Raw genomic sequence first — 23,226 nt, 5'->3', positions numbered from 1 at the left:
CCCTGGGAAGCTCTCACACTTCCTATCTGGCCTCTCTCCCTGGCCTTGCCTCCAACTCTTGCTACTTGGATGCCCTGACCTCTTTGGTCTCCTCATCCCACAAGAAGCCACATGCTTAGAGTTTCTCTGACAGTTAAGTGGTCACCTCCCTTCTGGGTGGAAATGTCAGAGGCATGAGCCTTCTGAAGCCATGAGTGGATCAGACCATCTTTCGTAAAAGATGGCCCAGCTTTCCCTAGAAACTTGTTGCACACAGGCGGAGATGCAGCTCATCGGGTGCAGGATGCTGAGCAGTCCGCTCCTGGATCTTGGAGGCAGAAACAGAGGAGCTGTTTCCTAAATGCACAAAAAACCATCTTTCTCGCTGTCATCAGGATGTGAATGACAATATGTCCTTATCTTTTTGGGAACAACCCTAGAGAATATGTTGCAATCTTTTCTTAGTTTCAAAAGCAAGATGTTGTCTCTATCTGATACTTCAGTAGCTCAGTTCTTGTTTATGAAATCAATCTAAGCTCAAGCAACAATGGTTAGGAAGAAAGCAAGATGGAATAGAGGTGATGTTTCTTTGGGTACTGGGGTCTTTTGTCCTTTGTTAAATGGCATTGCTTCCTATGAGACACAAGGCTAATGACACCCACTCACAGGGTAGCTGTGAGGACAAAACCAAGACTTTCTTTTCTAAAGTTTGGGATGGTTTCACTATGCAGTTCTGGCCAGCTGGGAACTTACTGTGTAGCCCAGGCAGGCATCGAACTCACAGATCTTCCTGCCTTTGCCTCCTGAGTGCTGGGATTAAAGGTGTGCACCACCATGCCTAGTAAGGCTTTAAAAAAAAAGCAAACCATACCAACCAAACAAACAAAAACCCAAATCCTAGTTCATAGTAGGTTCTCAGAAATGTGAGTGTCTCTTTTCTGCCTTCTCTTTTTTAAAAAGATACATTTGTGCCTCCTCTTCTGATTAGCTCCTTGAGCCCTGAGGGGAGGGGTTTGTATGAGCCAGAGGGGATGGAGGACTCCAGGGAAGCAGTGTTCTTCAGACACAACAGAACTGATGCACAAATGAGCTCACAGAGACTGTGGCAGCATGCACAGGCCTGCACAGGTCCAAGCCAATGCCAATCCCACTGGGTGAGAATAAGACCACTACCACAGTTTAAAGCCAACTTTGAAGCAAGCTTTAATTAAATACTGGCCAGGTTGACAGATTCTCTGGCCAGGTCCATCTCTGACTTCCCAAGAAATGGCCATGAGTCATTTTTGCAAGGGCTGAAAGAGGCAAACCCCATAATGCATGGCATTTCCCATCAAGTCCAATCATGGGCAAACATACATCTTGATGTATTTCCTGCCCAGGTACTTCCTGCCTTCATCCACTCATGGTCAAGTGTGCATCCTGACAGATTTCTGTCCCCATACCTCCCTCCCACATGTGATCATGCAGATGGGTCAAACAAACAGGACAAACAGGAACTTATTTTTAACTGCAAACAAAACTCTTAAGCTGCAAGGTAGATTTTTCCTGTTTTGGTCTCACACCAGAAGAGGTCCCAGCGCTGAGAAGGGGGAGTGGACACAGCTCCTGTCCCTAATCAAAAATCTACCCACAATTGACACCTGCCTGCAAAGGAAAAACCAGCTTTCTCCAACCAAATCTCACTCTGGTGTGTTAACACACCCCAGGGCAGGCCTCATGCCCAGCAGCAGGTGGCCAACACAAAACCAACTCAAAGGTAGTGCATGGACTTCTGTCTCGGGTTGTTTTGTTTGAGATAATTTTGTTTGTTATTGTGATTGGTATTTTGCTTGTATATTATGGTTTCTGAGGGTGTGTGTGTGTGTGTGTGTGTGTGTATGTGTGTGTGTGTTTACTTTGTTTTTTAAAGAGAGAGAGAAAGGGTATGGAGTTGGGTAGGTGGAGAGGTGTGGGGGATCTGGGAAGAGTTGGAGAGGGAAAAAGCCTGTTGAGAATATATTGTATAAATTTTTACTTCAATTAAAAATAGTAAGTAAATGAATAGACAAACACTCAATAATAGACATTTATCTTTATAATATAGTAGTGATGTTTGTATGTAAGTTAAGTTCCTCAAATGAAAGGCAAATCACCTGCAAAACAACAGAATCATTCTGTGTCATCATTGACCGTTCTAATCCTCTGTTCAACTTGGGGAGAAATAAGCAAGGAATGCAGTATTACATTTAACATGGATGTACAGAACTTTTCTGTATCTACCATACAACTGACTACTAACTACTATTAATTTAACACAATAGAGATTATTTTCTGCCACGAACTAGAAAATAATGCATTCAAAAGTTTAAAAAAAATTGTTCTCTACAAAGGGTGCTGCTGAGTTGACTAGCATCGCTGATTGAAGACTGTCATTGGAGACCAAGGCTCTGACAGCTTAGCCTGATATTTATGCAATGTAACTTGCTGCATATTAAAAGTTCATTCTTTGTAATTAAAAAAATATGTGTATGCACGCATGCATGAATGTGTGTGTGCATTTATTTATGCACACATGCACACATGAATGTATGATGCACATGTTTGTATGTATGTATACATGTGTCATATATGTATGGAGAACAGCCTTGAGTGTCATCCTCATGAATTCAGTTCATCTCCTTTGAGACATGGTCTGTCATTGACCTTGAGCTCACCAATTAGGCTAGACAGCTGGCTGTGAGAAGTGTAGACTCCATGGAGTTACTGTCCTCAGATTTTAAAGCAGGAGCTCTAGCGTACAGCACCAAGATGGGCCTTGGAAGGGAGAGGATGCCTCAGGAGTTTCCCTAGTTGGAGTTAAAGAAGACACAAAAACAGCTCATTAGAGCTTGGAAGGGTTTGTGGTTGGTTTTTTGATACTATAGGTTAATACTATAGGGACACAATGGGCAGATAAATACTCTGGCTGCAGAGGGATGTGCTAATAGAGACTGGAGGAGTTTTTCTGAGACAAGGTTTTCTCTGTTTAGCTCTGTGCCTTTCCTGGAACTCACTTTGTAGCCCAGGCTGGCCTTGAACTCACAGAGATCTGCCTGCCTCTTCCTCATGAGTGCTGGGATTAAAAGTCGTGCACCACCACTGCCCAGCGAGGACAGTCCTTTTCATCACATGGGCGGGCTGCCTAGGAGCCCAGGAGAGACATGTACTCAGTGGTAAGAAAGTTGCACAGGAGGCAGGGAGTGATGGGGACAGATGAGTGACCCTGGAGGCAGGCGTCTTCTCATGCACAAGCATGTATCTGAGGAACTAGTGGAGGTCCAGAGTCGAAACTCTGATACTATTCAGATCCCACCCTGCTTCCGTCTGTGAACTAAAGTTCCTAGAAAAAAGCTAAAGATTCTGCAAGGCTGACTGACTGATGAGCATTTCCTGATTGTGGAGAGTTAGAATGTTGCAAATCTAGAGCCAAATTACCTTGTGCTGTTGTTAGTCTCTTAACAGTCCTTCTGTTGCCCACCCGTGTCAGACCTGACGTATCTTTAGCTATCAAGCTAACCTTCCACCAACCCCAAAGCTAAGAATGGATGGCATCAGATAATAGAGCAGACATTTCTCCACTTTAGGGTACTCCATCCACCTGGTATTATCACCAACAATTTGGAACATGCTTTGGTTTGTGTTTTCTTGGTCTATGGTTATTCAAACTTGGCCCACAATAAATTATCTTTTATTTTCTTTTGGCCGACACATGGACACATGTTTTTTCAGTATGTGTGTGTGTATGTAAATTTAAGCAATGACTTCCAAATCTCTTTTCTGAGTTCCAGTCTTGCATATGGAGCAGCTGCCTCAGGCTTTCCACATGCGTGGGCATTCCAGACTTACCATGAGTCAAATAGCATATTTAGGTGCCATTCTTTCCTACAGATGGCCTTGTCTCTGGACCACCCATCACTGAGTCCCTTTACAGGTAGCTGGTCAAGCCAAACCCCAGAGCAGTGATGAGGGGGAGGGAGAGGGAAAGAGTGGAGATCCTGGGAGGCTTACGCTTTGATCCCTTCCTCTTCAGCATGTGTGGTTGGCTCCTTCTCATTGAAAGGATGATTCCAGCCCAAGGAGACACAGTTTCTTGCTTGGGTTTGTATCCACAGCTTCTAGCTAGTCTTGATGAGTCTATTTTGCCTCCTCTATCCCGTTCTCCACAGACTAGTCAGTGTCCAAATGCTCACCTGTGGTTCTCTACCCTATTGCTGGTGAACTGCAAGGCTTTGATGGCCTGCATCTTTCTTCTTCCTGATCTCCATCACATGCCCCTTTCTTCCTGGTCCATACTGCATCCAGCCACACTGTATCCTCTCTGTACCTCAAGTCCATTGACTTTTTTTTTCCAAGTGAGGACTTTGAGTATTGTTCTTTATCTGGCCAAATTATATAATCGTGCTTTTTTTTTTTTTTGCATACTACCTCTCTCTCTGCTTTAGGAGGTAGACAAATATCTTTTCAGGCATGTTTTGCTGGCCTTCATCTTTAAAATCCAGCATCCTTTTATCTATTGCCATCTCACCCTGGGTATTTATTTTATAACACAACTTTAATTTTTTGTTTGCATACTTATTTTTTAATGTATCTTCTCCACTAAAAAGCTAACTTCCATGATAATAGAGACCTTAACCACCATGTTTCTCATGGTTTTCACATCACTAAGAACTGTGCCAGGCATTGAGAGGTCCTGAATATACTGATTGGTCAGCTGAATGGATCTCTCCATGCTTTGCTCAAGGCTGAAGATGTTCCAGCTTTGACTTAGGCCTGGCTTCATGATGATGTACATGCAAAGGCTTTTCTTATCCATTTGTAAAGTAAGAGTTTGGGACTAGATGACTTCTAAGGGCTCTTCTGACTTTTAGAATCCTGCCTCTATGAATTCTGAAGCTAATAGAAACAAATGAGAATACGGTGTTGGAGGGAGGGCTCACTGGGCAACAATGCTTATTGCCAAGGCTGACAACCTAAATTAGATCCCCAAGACCCAAGAGAGTACTGACTCCAAAATGCTGTCCTCTGAATCCCGCATTCATGTTGTGGCATATGTATGCTCATTCATATACACAATAATTAAAATTTAATAAAATATAGTTATTATTGTTAGTTGACCTTTTGGTTCATGTTTTCCAACTTGATACAAGCTGGAGTCATTTGGGACAGGGAGCCTCAGCTGAGGATTTGCCTCCATCAGATTGATTCCTGGGTGTGTCTGTGGGAAATTTTATTGATTGGTATATATCTACTGCTGTTTCAGCCAATAATTTCAGCTCCACAGTTGCTGACCTGCTTCTCAGGTTTTATTTATCACTAAGACTTGGGAGTCAGAGGCTGGGGTGAAAACCTGCTAGCTCAGAGAGGTTGAGGAGCATTTAGCTTATCTTCCTCTTCGCCAGTGTCTCAAACCTTAAACCTGTGAACAAATAAACCTGTGGAATGGGTTTATTTAAGCATGGATCCTTATGAAAACATACAAAGTACTGTGAGAAATGAAAAAGAAGCCTCAAAGGAAATACGGTAACATCATTAAAAGTTGTTATTATGGGTTTCAGGGATTGTGGGTGACTTTTCCTTGTCTTTTAGAGCAGCCTGTATTTTCTAAAGTTCCTGTAATGAACCACAGCTTGTTTGCAGTGTGGGGAAAAAATACTTCCCCAATCTTTCAAATAAAAAATAAAAAAGATGAAATAAAGAAAGGCAAGAAAGAAGGAAGAAGCCAAAGAATGAAAGAAAATTAATCAGGGGGTTGGAGAGATGGAACAGCAGTTACGAATGCTTGCTGTTCTCCTAGGGGCCCGAGTCCAGCTCCCATCTCCATGTCAGTAACAGGGCTGACAACTGCCTGTTACCCCCTCCCCAGGGGATCTGATGCCCCTCTCTGGCCTCCTGAGGCCCCTCCATACACAGGGGGCCATATCAGACAGACAGGCTCTGGAGTACCTACATAGGTGTAGCACACATTCATGCAGACAGACAGGCAGCGGGCACCTATATATGAGCGGTGTACATTCATACATGCAGACAGGAGGCATACACATAAAGATAAGACAAATTTGTTTTCAAAGGAAAAGAAAATCCTAAAAGCAACAGATTTGCAATCATAAAACTTGAGCAATTAATTGTTATGTGCCTCTCTTGCTGGAAGGCAGAACACAGAGGGAGGTGGGGGGGAGGGGGAAGAAAGGGCCATGCATGCCAGTTGGGAATATCCTGGTCTGAAGCATCCTAGCACCGACATCTGATGAGCCTCACCTTGCTCCTTGCTCAGAGGCCACTTCTCTCTTCCTGACAGGAGAGTGTTTACAGTGGGCCCTTTTTGGACTCTTAGAGAATCCTTCTCAGTGTCTCCCTTGTGACCAAATGACCTTGCCTTTCAGGCCACAGCAGAGAAGTCTCCTGGAGCCTACTTCCTTCCGGAGTTTGCTCTCTCCCCTCAGGGAAGCTTCCTCGAAGACACCACCGGGGAACAGTTCCTCACCTATCGCTATGACGACCAGGTAAGGACACTGTAAAAAGACCCTTTGGGGGCTCTGCCTTTCCTGTCCCAGAAATGCTGGCAAAGGCCTGGGAGAGGCTCGGTGCGGACGAGTGCTAGCTTGCTGTGTGAGCATGAGAACTTGAGTTCGGCTCAGCAGCGTCCACACAAAAAGCCGTGTGTAGTTGCCTGTGCCCGGAAGCCTAGTGCAGGGCAGTCCGATCAATGAGGCTCGTTGGCGGTCAGCCGAGAAGGTACAGCCCGAGCTCCCAATTCAGTGGGAGACTGTCTCAAGGGAATACAATAGAAAGTGATGGAGAAGGACAGTCAGCCTCCTCTGGCCTTCACAGGAACACAGGTGCACACATAGATACACATTGCATACACAGTGTCTGCACAATCCTACATTATGTTCCTCTGGGCAGTACTAATATAACAGACCCTTGACACCCTGTTGGGGCCTGAGCCTGCTGGCTACAGTGACTTCCTGCCCTGTGTGCATGTCGGCTCTCCCTGGAACACTGGCTCAAGAATGACTTGTGTTTCTCTCAGAAGAGGTGTTTTAGCTCTATTAAATTTATTCTCCCAGAGAGAATTATCTGGGGATTCTGAATGCGTAGACTTGCTCCTTGGTTCTCTTAGCTTTCACTCCGTTTCTTATGGGAGTCTCTGCCAATGCCGCAGCCAGCAGAGTAATGATCTTAGTGAGGCAAGACTCAAACCTGTGTTGGTTCAAGCTCCCAGAGTCTAACACCAGGCAGTTTGTTTTAGGCATATTTAAGACAGTACAATTTGGACAAAGGTTTCCTGGTATAACACAACCTGTGTGTACAAGGAGACATAATTACATTGAAATGCTTCTCCAAGTATATGTTACTTCTTCCATGAAGATGAGTTCTAGAAATAGATATAGGGTGCATTTGTTATCTTAAGGGCCTAGGTATTGTATAGGTCATGCAGATAGCATAGAGGGCATCTGGTTTATTAGCCACCTCCAGTCCTGGTTGTGGGAGTTTAGGGGAGTTTATCCAGGCCATATGGATAATGCAAACACCACCTAGACTATTAGCCACCTCCAGTCTTGCTTGAGGAAGCATGGTGTGGCCTGGCCCTACAGATAGTGCAGATCACCAGGCTGTTAACCACCTCCATTCCCGGCCTTCTGATGGAAAACAGGTTATGCATCTCTCCCTTGAAGAGACAATCCTGTGTGTTTAACATTCCTGGTTTCCCCAGTGCTTATCTGTGAGCTCATGGACCTCTGTGCTCCCCACAACTTCTTTGCTAAGCCCATTTCTTAGACTTTAAAAGACAATGTGTGCAATGTGTGCAGTGTGTGTGTGTGTGAAATCACTTCACAAAGGCTAACCAGAGAATTGAACCATGCTTGGCTATGATGTAGAAACTGGACACTCAGAGCTGTGATTCTCTTTCAATCTCAATTCACAGGGTTAACAGTTCAGATTAGACAGGTCTTTGGGATCATCCCCAAACTGTGACCTAGAATGCCGGCTCTACAAAGGGCAGAGGTTTAGAGATGAATACCAGAATTCTAGGAGCAGTGTCAGAAAATGGGGGGTGGAGATTTAGGACCTGGGTAGCTTCTGGCACCTAAAGGCCCAAGCAGAGATGAAGAGCTGGTCACAATCACTTTGTCATGGCACACAATGGCATGGAGGGGGATGGCTGATGTTTTGGGACCAGCTGTCTTGTCTTCATCTGTGTGGTCAAAGGCCAGCACCCTGTGGTTGGTTTAGGTGGACATAGGATGACATCCCTCAGGAGGAGAAACTCTTGAGAGACTTAATCTATTAACACACATGTGAGATGGGACTACAGGGAGCAGAATCAGCTCTAGGGCTGGCCAGACCTGGACTGGGCTATTGGTAGAATGGGGACTAGAGTCTCACCTAGTGTGATTCACTGGGGACTGGAGTCTCACCTAGTGTGATACACTGGGGACTGGAGTCTCACCTAGTGTGATACACTGGGGACTGGAGTCTCACCTAGTGTGATACACTGGGGACTGGAGTCTCACCTAGTGTGATTCACTGGGGACTGGAGTCTCACCTAGTGTGATTCACTGGGGACTGGAGTCTCACTAGTGTGATACACTGGGGACTGGAGTCTCACTAGTGTGATACACTGGGGACTGGAGTCTCACCTAGTGTGATTCACTGGGGACTGGAGTCTCACCTAGTGTGATTCACTGGGGACTGGAGTCTCACCTAGTGTGATACACTGGGGACTGGAGTCTCACCTAGTGCGATACACTGGGGACTGGAGTCTCACCTAGTGTGATTCACTGGGGACTGGAGTCTCACCTAGTACGATACACTGGGGACTGGAGTCTCACCTAGTGTGATACACTGGGGACTGGAGTCTCACCTAGTGTGATTCACTGGGGACTGGAGTCTCACCTAGTGTGATTCACTGGGGACTGGAGTCTCACCTAGTGTGATTCACTGGGGACTGGAGTCTCACCTAGTGTGATTCACTGGGGACTGGAGTCTCACCTAGTGTGACAGCCTGGTACAAACAAGAGCCTGGAGCAGAGGGGGCAGATAGGGAAGCCCTATTGCCCAGGACTCTATATCCCCAATCCTTGGGGCTGTTACCAAATTACCCTTGGTGAATTTAGTTCTACATCTGAGGTGGGGAATGAGGGGCAGGACTGTGACACAGCAGATTGCCTGTTGATACAGAGATGCACAGTTCACTGGGGGTGTAGTGAGACAAGATGGAAGATTTTAACTGAAAAGTTCAACATTCAATCACTTCTCCAAGGTCCCCAACACAATATGTTCATGGGAGCTGGGCTGAGCCAGGTTAATTGTGGATTCATATCACTAGTCCAGTCATTTGGGGCTGGTCCCCAGTAAGACTCACATAACATTAACCTGTATTCTGCTTTCTATGCTATGGGTCTTTAAAAGGTCTGTAACTTCTAGCTCCCTCTAAGCCAGAAATCAATACTCCAACACTTTTCAAATGAGAGCTTTAGAGAAACCAAGTGAGAAACACTAAGAATAAAGCAGGTGTCTGGAGTAAGTAGCTATGTCTTTTATAATTAAGGCATCTCTAATGCTTTCTCCAGATTCCACAGATACATTATACGTAGTAAAACAACAATATAAAAGCTAGAAAAAGCTGGGCGGTGGTGCACTCCTTTAATCCCAGCACTTGGGAGGCAGAGGCAGGCGAATCTCCGTGAGTTCAAGGCCAGCCTGGGCTACAGAGTGAGTTCCAGGAAAGGTGCAAAGCTACACAGAGAAACTCTGTCTCAAAAAAAAAAAAAAAAAAAGAAAAAGAATATTTGGGGTTGGGGATTGAGCTCAGTGGTACAACACTTGCCTAGCAAGTGCAAGGCCCTGGGTTCAGTCCTCAGCTCTGAAAAAAAAAAAAGCTAGGAAAGAGGAGGTAAACTAGCCCCTGTTCATTTTTCAAATGTTCTAAAGCAGCTCCTGGAAGTGTGCATGCTGTGGAGATTTTACTGCAGACACATTGTTCCAGAAGGCCCGGTGAATAGCGTGTGAAACCACTTTGTGTTACCTCCACATTATGCTTCTTTGAAGGGAAAAGGACGAGATCAAAAACAACAAACCGATGGTCACACCCACCCTCCTCCACTAAAGGCGAGGGAAGCAGGCTCTCGAGAATTAGCTGTATCTTCCGAATGGATGTCAAGGTTTAATCCTGGGCCCTCTTGACCCATCCCCAGCCCTCCTCTCCCCTCTTCCTGCTCAATATTCAGGTTGCACTGTGATGTCCAAGAGCTTCTCTGGGGCTGTGGGAAGGATGGTGCCATCAAACATGGTCAACCTCCCAGTAAACAGACCCAAATCTTTGTCTTGTGGCTGTAAGAACAAACATTGAAACCAGTGAGGAAGGAAAGCCCCAGGGCTGGACTGGTTTAGGTTCGAGGTTGAGCATCAGTTTGGCCTTCTTACTTACGTGACTTTGGACACGTTGCTTCTCTGCCCTATTGGTCTGTCTTCTCTAGAGTGGAAACACTGGTGATAGCATTTTTCCGGAGACTGTCTAAGTACTTCAAGGTGATCACACATGCATTTCTCCTTGCACACGTGAGTATTCAGTTTGAACCATGGTTACTGCTGGCCATATTATTGACAAACATGCAATTCATAGATTCTCTGACAAGCTCATGCTAGTGGAAAAGACAGAAGCATATGTTCTCACAGCAGAGGATTCCCATGTAACATTTTAAATTTAGTCTTCCTGGGCTGGAGTGATAGCTCATTGGTTAAGAGCATGTGCTGCTCTTGCAGAGGACCTGAGTTCGGTTCCTAACATCCACAGGGAATGGGGTTCCTAGCATCCACAGGGGATGGTGCATGATCACCTGCTACTGCAGCTCCAGGAGGTCCAGGGCTCTCTTCTGGCCTCCACAGGCACCTGCGCCTGCAGTATGCCTATGCTTCCCCACATACACATGGTAAAAAATGAAGATAAGCCGGTGGTGTGGTGGTGATGGCGGCGGCGGCGCACACCTTTAATCCCAGCACTGGGGAGGCAGAGCCAGGTGGATCTCTGTGAGTTTGAGGCCAACCTGGTCTACAGAGCGAGATCCAGGACAGGCACCAAAGCTACACAGAGAAACAGTCTTGAAAAACCAAAAAAAAAAAAAAAAAGATAAATCTTAAATTAACTTTTTTTAAAGGCATAACCTCACATGGTAAAATGAAGACATATCTGAGTTCTAGAACTTGATGGAGTTTTCAGCATTTTTTTTTTCACCTGTAAAACAGCTACCAACATGAAGAAACAGAACGTTGAGCTCCATGAGGGGTCCCTGCCTTCTTTTCTAATCAGTATCCACCATCCATGAACATCAAATGCTTTTGACTTCTGTCCTTGGTGTAGGTTGGCTTTGCTTACGGTTCAGTTTGTTTTTACATGGGTAGAATGTATGGCACGTACTTGTTGGTGTCTGGCTCCTTCCACACATCATGTTTCCGAGAGCTCTGATCAAGTCGTTGGATCCAGTCTCACCCAAGGTTTAGTGTCTGGCCGTCAGTGGGAACCCTCAGGTGAGACAGTCTGCAGCGCTCTGGGTGACACGCTGTCATTGTTCCTTCTCAGGAATCCCCAGATTGTCCCTAAGTGTTTTGCAGGGCAGTAGATGCAATGATCCCGTACCTGGGGGAGGGGTGGGGCAGTGCTTGTTATGTAACAGCCCGAAGGAGGGGTGGGGTCAGTGGCTGTTACCCAGGGCAGCTCCGTACTGCCGGGCGGGCACTTACCTGCCAAGTTTGAGTGTTGGTGCCAGAGGTGGTTTGCCCTCACCTCCTTGAGCCAGACTGACGAAGTGCCTCTGCAAATGAGGCTCCAACATGGACTGTAGAGTGGTTGGGGCAGAGATAGGTTCACTAGGCTCTTCCTCATTACCAAATACTCATTTGATAAACTAGGAAGCAGGTGGTAGGTGTGTAGACATTGGCTTTCTTGAACAACTCCCACAGGACTCTTGAAAGTATTTTATCCTGGGCACATTTTCATGAAGACCTTCAGGTCACTTTCCAAATGTCTTCTGGATTAGGTGCCTGGAAAACTAATAACCCTTAGGCCCGTAAAGCACAGCTGTGATGTAGGCTGTGTTTAATGAGACGCATAAAAGCCACATCGTGGTTTATTCGGGAGTGGAAGCAGCTTCTAGGGAGAGAGCAGCCTGAAGCTAGCCGGCTGCCCCCTGGGCTGCAAGCAGGATTAGCCAGGCGGCCTTCATGTCGCTTCCATCTAATGAGCTTGTAATTTAACAGTGATTTGACATCTGCGGACCTCAGATCCTTCAACTATTTTCCAGAGCAGAGTGAGTGGGGCTCACTCTCCTCCCTCCCTCCACTGTAAGCAAGTCTAGTTTTGAAACCACAAATAGAGTGTTCCAGCTGCCCTGTTAATTAGTTCATCATGATTACTGAGGCAGTCTAGCCAGCAAAGCCATGGACTGTTACTTTGAGAATTAGAGAGCTGAACAGCTGCTGGACACTTCAGTCCCAACACCTCATTCCATAAGTCAGGGAAGCAGAGACCCTGAGTGTGCAATGACTTAGTCAAGGACATCCAGATGGCTATGTGCACAACGAAGAGCACTGCCCTCCACACCACAGGCCCTGCCATCCCAGACTGTCTCCAGCTGCTTCTCTCAGATTGCCTGGAAAGTTTGCTTCCTTCTAAAGACCTTGATCCCACCTCGATGGTCAAGGAGAGCTTTGGGGGCCATAGGAAATCACAGAGAATGCTTCGATATTCAAGGATTTCTTTATGGGTTCAGACTCAGCAACTTCAGGAATTTGGGATTAGCCAGGAGCATCTTATCAACTTTATCATCCCTCCCAGGTTTTAATAGGAACCACAGTGTTTTCAGAGTCAAATGCAAACAGCCCTGCCTCCCCACTGTGTGGGCATCTTTGGAGCGAAAACCCTTGGATGCTTGGATGTAGTCCAATTACAAAGTGCTTGTCTGGGACACTGGCTGTGATGCTTGTGGCCAAAATAGACTCACCAGCCAGTCTCTAGGGGAATGCTTTTGCCATTCCTCATGGTGGTTTTGGAGTTTCATCCACCGAAGACCTGCTGGGCAGCAACAGCTGCATTTGGGTTCTGTGCATTGCTCTTTGTTCCTTTCCCCAGTGGTGGCTGTTTAAGGAGTAGCTCCAGCTCTCCTGGAAAAAGGATGACGAGGTCTTGTTCCGTTCACACTTCACCTTGATTCACTGAAGACTGAAATGTGGGGCATCATTGTGGACACTGGTTTATAAGTCTGTAACAGGCTTTGTGCTTCTCCATGAAAGACTGTTTATTTATTTAAATAGTTATGAAGTATTTTTGTGCATGTATAATTTCTGCTTTCTTTGATCCTTTAGCACTTGTTAGGGGTGAAGAAATCAGGAAGGCATGTCCCCTAGGCCTGGTGGATTCTTGAAGTGCACTTCCTTCTTGGTGGTGGCCATAGTTACAGAGGAGGAAGCAAAGAACATCGGAAGGGGACTTAGAAATTCTGTCTCCCCGATGATGATCTTCTATGGGGTGTAAATTGCCTCTCTATGCTGTGTTGGAGTCTATTTTGATATAATTTCCAGCCCTGCCAATTTTAGGCTTTAAATAAGCAAAGGGCAGAGAAGGGTTAATATCACGGTTTTTGAGCATGGAGATGCCATTGGGCATCCAGTAAATGGTGAGGTAGATCTCACTAAAGTAAGCTTGCAGCCATATGCAAGGAAACCACCTTGGTTTCATACCGATGAGCCTTTTAGAGCTCTCCATACCTGCCATCCCCTCTCACCCTGTAATGTGTCTACAGCAGATGCAGGAATGGAGCCCATGACTGACTGAGCATTTCTTATTTATTATTATTATTGTCTCTTCCTGGGCATGCCTGACAGCATTAACTCCCCCCCCCCATTTGAAATTACTCTTTTATTCATGTAATTTTTTAATTAATTTAATTTAATTAATTCATTTATTTTACATCCCTCCCTCAGTTTCCCCTCCCTCAGTTTCCCCTCCCTTCTCTCCTCCCATTTCCTCCTTCCACCCTGCCTCCCCAAATCTCCTCCTCTGTTACTGTTCAGAAAGGGGCAGGTCTCCCTTGGGTGTCAACAAAGCATGGCATATCAAGTTCAGGTAGGACTAAGGTCCTCCCTTCATATTAAGGTGGGCAAGGCAACTCAGTATGAGGAATGGGTTTTCAAAAGCCTGCCAAAGCCTAAGGGACAGGGCCCGCTACCACTGCTGGTAGTAGACCAAGCTATACAGCGGTCACACATATGTAGAAGGCCTAGGTCAGTCCCATGCGGGTTACTTAGCTATTGGTCCAGTGTCTGTGAGCTCCTATGAGCCCAGGTTAGTTGTTTCTGTGGGTTCCCTTGTGATGACCTTGACACCCCTGCCTCATACAATCCCTCTCTTCAACAGGATTCCTGGAGTTCAGCCCAGTACTTGGCTGTGGACCTCTGCATCTGTTTCCATCAGTTACTGAATAAAGGCTCTTTGATAACAATTAGGGTAGTCACCAATCTGATTACAGGAGGTGGCCAGTTCAGCCTACCTAGGAGTCTTAGTTGGGGTCATCCTTGTAGATCCATGGGAGTTTCCCTTGCACCAGGTTTCTACCTGACCCCCAAATGTTCCCCCCCAATCAAGACATCTCTTTCTTTACTCTCCCCCTCTATTCCATCCCCAAGTGGATCCCTCATGTTCACATTCCCACCCACCCACAGTTGACCCAGGAGATCTCTTCTATTTCCCCTTCCCAGGGAAATCCATATGTCTCTCTTTGGACTCTCCTTTTACCTAGCCTCCCTGGGGCTGTGGATTGTAGCATGTTATCCTTTACTTTACAGCTAATATCCACTTATGAGTAGGTCTGGGTTATGTCACTCAGGATGATTTTTTTTTCTAGTTCCATCCATTTGTCTTTAAATTTCCTGTTGTCATTGTTTTAATCACTGGTTAAAACTCTACATTGTGCAAATATACCACATTTTCTTTATTTATTCTTCCATTGAGGGACACCTAGGTTGTTTCCAGGTTCTGGCTATTATGAATAACACTGCTATGAACATAGTTGAGCAAGTGTCCTTGTGGTTTGATTGAGCATCCTTTGGGGATATGCCCCAAGATTGCTATAGCTGGATCTTTTTTTTTTTTGGTTTTTTGAGACAGGGTTTCTCTGTGTAGCTTTGTGCCTTTCCTGGGACTCACTTGGTAGTCCAGGCTGGCCTCGAACTCACAGAGATCCGCCTGGCTCTGCCTCCCGAGTGCTGGGATTAAAGGCGTGCGCCACCACTGCCCGGCCAACTATAGCTGGATCTTAGGTTAGATGGATTTCCAATTTTCTGAGAAACCACCATATTACTATCCAAAGTGGCTGTACAGGTTTGCACTCCCACCAGCAGTGGAGGAATGTTCCCCTTGCTCCACATCCTATCCAGCATAAGTTGTCATCAGTGTTTTTAATCTTAGCAATTCTGACAGGTGTAAGATGCTATCTCAGAGTCCTTTTGATTTCCATTTCCCTGATGACTAAGGATGTTGAACAATTCTTTAAGTGTATCTTGGCCATTTGAGATTCTTCTGTTGAGAATTCTCTGTTTAGATCTGTACCCCATTTTTAAATTCAATTATTTGTTTTTTTTATGTCTTGTTTCTTGAGTTCTTTTTATATTTTGGAGATCAGCCTCAAAATTACTCTTTTTTTTTAAAAATTACAAACTGTTTGGTTGAACAGCTCAGGCTTATTACTAAATAGCTCTTACTTAAATTAACCCATTTCTATTAATCGAAGTATTGCCACGTGCCTGTGGCATTACCAGTCTGCTGGCATCTTGCTCCTTGGGCAGCTGGCTGGCTTCTCCCAGACTCTGCCCTTCTCCTGTATTTCTGCTTGGATTTCCCATCTGGCTCTATCTTGACTTGCCATAGGCCAAAGCAGCTTTATTTATGAACCAATGGGAGCAACATATACTCACAGTGTACAGAAAGACATCCCACCTTAGCCCTGGCTTCACTGGGGTCCTCCTTGGCCCTGGCTTCACTCATCAACTCTCAGTGAAGCCATGCCTCTCCCAATACATAGGCCACACTGGTCTTCTGGCAGCTCACAGCTGTGACTACCAGCCCTCAGATTATTTGCCTCCCTGTCTCAGTCACTTCTCTGCTCCAAAACCTCCCGTGGTAAACTCTTCTCTCGATAAAAGCTGTCTTAGTTAGAGACACGGCAACCCTTGTAAAGGAAAACATTTACTTGGGGCTGACTTTCAGTTTCCGGGGTTTATCATGGTGGCATGCAGGCAGACATGGTGCTGGAGAAGGAGCTAAGAGTTCTACATCTTGATCCACAGGCAACAGGAAGTAAACCATGTTTCTGGACTTAACTTGAGCATAGGAGACCTCAAAGCCCACCCCCGACAGTGACACACTTCCTTCAACAAGGCCACACCCACTAATAGTGCCACTGCCTATGGGCCTAGAGGGATCATTTTCTTTCAAACCACCACAGAAGCCCAAGTCATTACTTTGACTCTTGTGGCCTATCTTCACCATAGTTCCCCGCCCCCATGCCATCTACTCCCACTTACTCCACAGGAGCCTTTCTTTAACCTCAGGGCCTTTGAACTGGCTGCTGTTCATGATCTTCCTCTAGACACCCTCATGAGTTGCTTCCTCATCTCCTGACTTCTCCATCCTCACGAGGTCATCCTCAATGACCCTATTTAAATCTCACGCTGCTTTCTTTCCCACGTCCTCCTCTCCCACCTCTCTAGTGGTCACCATCACCAGCAACTTGAAATTACTCTTAATTACACCCTGTGCTACCCTTGCTTTCTGTGACCACTGGATTTCCAAGTTCATATGTCCCTCTTCTTCCCCTCCCCCTTCCTTCCGTCTCTCCTCCTCTCCCCTGCACTGGAGATTCAACCTGGAGCCTTGCACATGCTGAGCAAATGTCCGATCACAGAGTTATCTTTTCTCAGCCCCTTTTTGTAATTTGAATGTTGAGAGAGAGAGACAGAGACAGAGACAGAGAGACAGAGAGAGCCTCACTGAGTGGCCCAGGTGGGCTTTGAAATGTTAATCCTACTGCCTCAATTCCCTGGGATTACAGACCTGTGCCACTGGGCACATCATCTACTTCTTTCTTCTACTCATGTGTAAACCAGAGATCTAACTTCTAGCATCTTCTCCAGCCTTCTTGTGCACCACCTTGAGCAGCCGTCTTTAATGTTTTAAGTGTCATTGATTTCCCTGAAGTCACATCCCAGTTCAACTGCACGTGATTCTACATCTGAAAAAAAAAATCTGTGTTGGTGACATCTGTGATGGCTAATCTTGGTTGGCGACTCGATATACCTAGGGAGAGGGACGCTCAATGGAGGAGTTCATCAGACTGGCCTGTGGGCATGTCTGGAGGACATTTTCTTGACTGATAATTGGTATAGAAGGGCCCAGTCACGGTGGGACATACAACACTCTACAGATGGTGGGCCTGGGCTCTAGAAAGGAGTTGGCTGAGCAAACCAGAGTGAGTGAGCCACTGTGTAGTGTTCTCTGGTTTCTGCCTCAAGCTCCTGCCTTGTGTTCCTGCCTTGGCTCCCTTAGATGGTGGACTATACAAGCAACATGTAAGATGAAATAAACGACTTACTCTCCAAGTTGCTTTTGGTGATGATGTTTATCACAGTAACAGAATGCAAACCAGGACAGCACCCCCATCCATGACGGCATCTTAGACATCACCCTAGCTAATTCTTCTCTCCTTTCCTGCATGCCACTACCTGCCTACTTACGTGATGTCTTCATTCAAGATGTGTGAACAGTTTGTATTTCTTACAAATCCATCCCTAGGGACCCAGAGGGCTGGATGTGTGGCTCTGACAGGCCCCTGGAAAATGCTTATCAGAGTTGAAAGAGAGCCCAGTGACCTGACTCTTCAGGTGAAGAATCCGAGGTTCAGGAAGAAACGATGTCCTGTCCAGGATCCCACAGCCAGACATAGCAAAGCCAAGTGCCTGTTCTCTGCCCTAAAGCACAGTTGGAACTTTTTTTTCTTACATCTAATCTGTGGGCAGGAAAAGTATGAGAGAAATGTTTGAATGAATTTTTAAAACTAGTAATAGCAACAGTATATTAATAATGAAGTCTTTGTGTAGTCCTACCCCAAACTTCTCTTAAATGTCATCTTTCTGATGCTATTATGCCAGACCTAATTTTCCTTTTCCTTATTTAACTATTGATTTATGCATTCTTTCTAAGGAGAAGTCTGTTTGCTACAAGTACATCTTTCTCAGAGTAACTCCTTCCCAACATTTCATGGACATCTTGGCCAGAAGCTGCATTGTGGTTAAGCTGCTGGCAGTCCTTGGAACTATCACTTGGGATTTTCAAGTTATTTCTGTAATAGTTTTTAGCTTGGAAAGCTTATAGCAACTTCTGAAATTTCTGGTAAAGGAAGATGAACCCAGCTCTTGGGTTTGTGGGGTGCTGTCATCTTTTTCACTGACCAGAGTGAGCCACCTACATGTTCTCCATATAGGAGACGTCCATGTCCTTCCTGGCCTCTGTGTGTTACGTTTTTAAGTGACAAGCCATGAGAGTTTGAATGGCTCATTCTTTTGTTAGTCAGTAATCTTGGTCGAATGTAGCCATGCTCCTCAAATATTCCAAAGATTTAGCCATCTAATGAGAAAGCAAGCTGATGTTCTACTAGGGGATAAGGAGGATGTACTAATTGGAATGTTGTCTCTTCTGTCCCAACTCAGGCACACTGCAAACACATGAACCTTGCCTGTGCAGCATGCTGTTGTGATCGACTTTGGCTTATATGGAACTTCAAATTTCATTATCTCTGAGATGTTTCACAAATTAGTTATTTCTCCAGGATCAATGGGTTCATCTGTCCCTTGAAGTTCAATATCCAACTCTTCAATGACACAGACATTCTTCTCTTTTTGTACTCTTCTTCCTAGACTCATTTGGGGGCACTGTGCTGTTTTGTTTGTTTGTTTGTTTGTTTTACACTTTTGCCAAGCAGATTTAATGGTAGGGAGAGTCAAGGCAAATTCCAATGTAGCTTGCCACGCTCCCTCATCCCCCATACAGCTGCAGATGCTGGGGAAAATGTCCTTCCTGGAGAGCAATGTCCCCCATCATTCCTCCTTTCTGAGATCAGGCCAGTCCTTACTGGAATAGTCTCAGAGTTTTCAAGCACTTTGAGACTAGGTCATTTTGAGCCACTTAGCTCCATCTTCCATGGTCCTTAATGAACACATCCCCTCTTTTTCACCTCCTCTCCTCAGCCCTCTTCATGCCTTGCTCTCCTGTTTTGCCCTTGGACGATGACCTTGCATTCCCAATACCTCCCACTGTTCTCTCATACCAATAAACCCATGTCCCAACTTCCTACTTTCTTCTCCAGGTTCTGAGGCAGCTCACCTCCTGTGACTTCTCATGCCTGTCTTCAGACATCATGAAGCTGAGGTGGGAGGTTGTCCTTCCCGAGTCCCCGCCACTGCTTCCTGGTCAGACTTCTCTCCACTCAGTGCTTTTCCCCCCTTGGAGACCAATGTCATCCATCTAGATGGCTGGCCTGAGTACTCACCAAAGTGTTTACAAAGCATCATTCCTCATCTCTTTCCTCTGAAGTCCTGCCATGTTGCTAAGACTGTTCAGGGGTTGTAGACACCCCAAGGTTCCCCTGAAACCCATCACTTCTGGTCTTCTCTAGCTCCAGTGACCCTTACTCACCTTCTGCTGCAGTCACCCTTGCCAAGTGTCCAGCCTGGACCTTGTCATGCTTCAGAAAACACTGCCCGCTCTCTATTCTCAGTTGCCTGCCTGTAACAGCCTCCAGTGGGCACTCTTATTACCCACCTACCTTTTTTTTATTTTTTATTTTTTTTAGTTTTTTTTTGCCCTCAGTTTCTCTCAGATGATCAGGGGTCTCCTGTTCATCAGTGCCCTCCATACCCTTATATGCATAGATTTCCTGGGGTGTCAGCTGAGTGGGTCATTATTGTACAGATCCGCATGTTAGACATCTTCTTGTCTTGTATTCAGGTAGCCTTCTGAGCTCTGCTGTAGAAAGCCAGCAAACTGTGAAGAAAGGCCAGCCTCCAGGAGGGGTGAATGCCTTACTGTGACCTCTGATTTTCTCTTGGTCTTTATGTTGGCCACTTTTATCATCTCCTAGTAAGCAACATTCCTGCTACTGAGTCTATTAGTATCTCAACTGAGTGCCAGACTTATAGACCGCCATGCTTTGTTCTGAGGCATAGCCAAGTGAGTGGATTTTAGAGATCAGCAGAGACACAAGATGAAGATAAGTTACTTTGCTGCCCAGGCCAGAGGGAGCCATGCCAGGCAAGAAAGGACATCTTTGATTCTCTCCAAGCTGAACTTGGAAAGGCTACGTGTAGAAGCCATAATGGAATTTTCCCCATCGCAAGGGATTTGAGGAATTGTTTTGATTGGCTCATTTGGAGTTTAGAAACATTTCCTTTGCTGTGGCCAATTTTGGCCTGCATCACAAAAATACAAGCAGAGTTTGCAAAGAGGCTCCTGGTAGCTAAGGCTCTGGAGAGCAGAGCATCCAGGGGGCGCTTCGCTCTGCTTATTCTTGGAGTTTTAACACTCCGGATTGTGTTTCCTCGGAACTGAGTTTTAGGGAGCTCAGGACTATCCCGAGGGCTCTTCTGGCAGTGGGGATGCTGTCTCTGCCTTTAGGATGCTGAGGTCAGGTGATGAAGTATGCTGACAGTCGATTGCTCTCTTCTCTGCTTTAGTTACTTTTTGGAATGCTCCTAATCTCAGTCTCATTTGAATTTCTAGACAGTAGCCCTCATGCCCTGTTCTCCTAGACCAAGACAGTCCCAGTTTCTATGCCACTTTCTGGCCTGGACTTCATGGTCCACTCCTGAGCTGGGCTCCTCTAGTGAGATCAGTGTTCTGAGGTCTGGCCAGGGTGCTTGATGGACATCCCAAGGACACACAAGGCCCAGGCATGTGGCTGTTGAAGAAACCCCGATGTCTTCTGCTGTCGGACATTCTCTGCAATGTCAGTCAGTACATTTCTAGGTCATGATTTTTCCTCCTAGGTCATGTGGCTCTTCCTCAACTGCAGACCCAGCACAACATGCTTCAGACACCTTTCTCTGGTCTCTTCCCCTTGCTCCCCTCCCTTGAGTTACAGGCTGATGCTTGCTGATCCGTCTGCTCAGTTATTTCTTTTTCAGGAAACTCTTCCCTGATACCATCCTCACCTTCATTTCCTACCGCTGGCTGTGACTCCTACTCCCAGGTGAGAAGGGACTCACCTTCTCTCTTGTCTCCCTCCTTGGCCCCCTCCCTTCTCTTACCTTCCTTTCCTTAGCTCCTGTTTTCCTCCTTCTATCTACCCACCTCATTCTGGGATTTCTTGTCCTTACAGCATATTCTACCTCCTAGCCTTGTAGCCTTCATGGAGAGTGGATGCAGGGAGTGGGAAGACAGAGGCAGGGTCTTTTTCAGGTCTGGAGGAGTCTGGGGCCTTCTTCCCTCAAGCCGTACACTCTGTGGGGAATCTACATTGTGAACCGTTCCTAGCAAACACAACCAGGATTTGAGTTTGGACGGCTTTCTGTTGAGCTTCATATCCCCAGGGTCAGCAGCGACAGCCCAGGACAGTGACTGATGTCTCTTCACACTCCCTGTTCCCAGAAGCCACTTCCCTCATGCCCATCATTCTGCCTAGGCACACATCCATGCACAGCTGTTCTGTTCAGGTTTCCATGTCTAGTTAATAATGGGCAGCGGCTTGCATGATCACATTTGAGGTGTGTGGAAATGAGCATCCATAGTAGCGCCTCTCTCCTTGAGCTGCATTTAGTTGGCCAGCATTTTCTCCATCAAGTTTTCCACTGCCCCTGTTGATCTCATGCCTTTCCTTCTCTGTTTCCAGCACACAGGTCATTCCCTTCTTCCTCCTCCATTCGGCTCCAAGCCTCTTAGGGACAGGGACTGATTTTTCCATGAATATTTGTTTATTGATGATTATACTCTCTGTCAAAGGGTAAAAAATTGGGATCCTTAGATGGGTCCCGTTTCTTCCTCTGACGGACTGCATCCAGGCCTCACATGACTTAGCACTGAGTTGCCTTTCTTCCTCTCTCTCTCTCTCTCTCTCTCTCTCTCTCTCTCTCTCTCTCTCTCTCTCTCTCTCTCTTTTAAATCTCCTCTGTCCAGTGCTGTGTCCAAACTGAGCTTCACATCTTATGCCTTCCCACTTTGGCCCATACCAGGCCATTGGCTTCCAAGGCTCTCCTTTGAAAGTCTCTATCTCCTACAGTGCTCGACTGAGGTTCCTTCCTCTCCAAGAACTGTCAGGGATAGTGTCTGCTCTTTAGAAAACAGAATCTTGGTTTTGCATTTATTTATGGAGATCTTGTTGCTAGCTACTACTAGGGTAAGGACAAGTCTCGAGCTGGCCCATGTGACTACTCTGCTTGCTCCTGAGACTCAGAATAGCTAGTGATGAGACCAGAAAACATACTAATGCTTTAAGGAGTAAATACAAATTTCAAGATTTTTATTCATCTTTTGTCATAATAAAGAAGCTATCTGACTTCTTTCATATGTGCATATAATTTGGTCCTGTTTCTAATTCTCTGTATGCGAAAGTGAAGAAGTGATATCACTTCCTCCAAACACTTAGCATAGAGACATGGCTGGAGGAAAGGGCTGGGACTGCTCTGCCTCCAAGTCTCAGTTCTCTCCATGTGACAGACCTGGAGGAGAGAAGAGAGTCCCCTCCTCCACTTAGATAAGTACCTTGATCCCTTCCTGCTGGGATTTAATGTAAGCTTACTTTTAAATCTACAGAGTTCAAAATTGCCATATGAATTTTCCCTCCTATGAACATTCAAAGTTTTTTTTAAACTTAACTTTGGTCTTTTTATTAGGCCCAGGGTACAATGAGATACATGTGTATTGATTAATCCTTTTTAAACATTTTATTTATTTATTTATTTTATGTTTTGAATGCAGATATGCCTATGCACTATGTGTGTATGCCTGGTGCCTATGGAGGCCAGAACAGAGCATCAGATTCCCTGAGGCTGGATCTATAGACAATTGTGAGCTACCATGTAGGTGCTGGAAATTGAACTCTGGTTCTCCAGAAGAGAGTGCTTTTTTTTTAATTTAAATTTTTAAAAATTCATTTTACATACTAACCACAGATCCCTCTCTCATCC

At 45.7% G+C, this 23,226-nt stretch overlaps 1 protein-coding gene across 3 annotated transcripts in view; it reads left to right on the top strand.

Annotated features, from left to right (window-relative positions):
• The window catches only part of Adamtsl3 (ADAMTS like 3), a 294,249-nt gene that overhangs the window by 38,567 nt on the left and 232,456 nt on the right, over positions 1 to 23,226 (top strand). For all 3 annotated transcript variants that reach the window (XR_005089681.1, XM_028873809.2, XM_028873810.2), the window contains exon 3: positions 6,378 to 6,497. Coding sequence is in view for 2 of the 3 variants with exons in the window: in XM_028873809.2 (XP_028729642.1) it covers positions 6,378 to 6,497 (120 nt within the window). In the remaining variant the exon portion in view is untranslated. The remainder of the gene's footprint in view (positions 1 to 6,377; positions 6,498 to 23,226) is intronic.

This window comes from Peromyscus leucopus, chromosome 1 (genome assembly GCF_004664715.2).
Source record: "Peromyscus leucopus breed LL Stock chromosome 1, UCI_PerLeu_2.1, whole genome shotgun sequence".
In the NCBI taxonomy this organism is placed as follows: Eukaryota; Metazoa; Chordata; class Mammalia; order Rodentia; family Cricetidae; genus Peromyscus; species Peromyscus leucopus.
The sequence above is the reverse complement of the archived record's forward strand: the minus strand, read 5'-3'. Positions and strand labels throughout refer to the sequence as shown.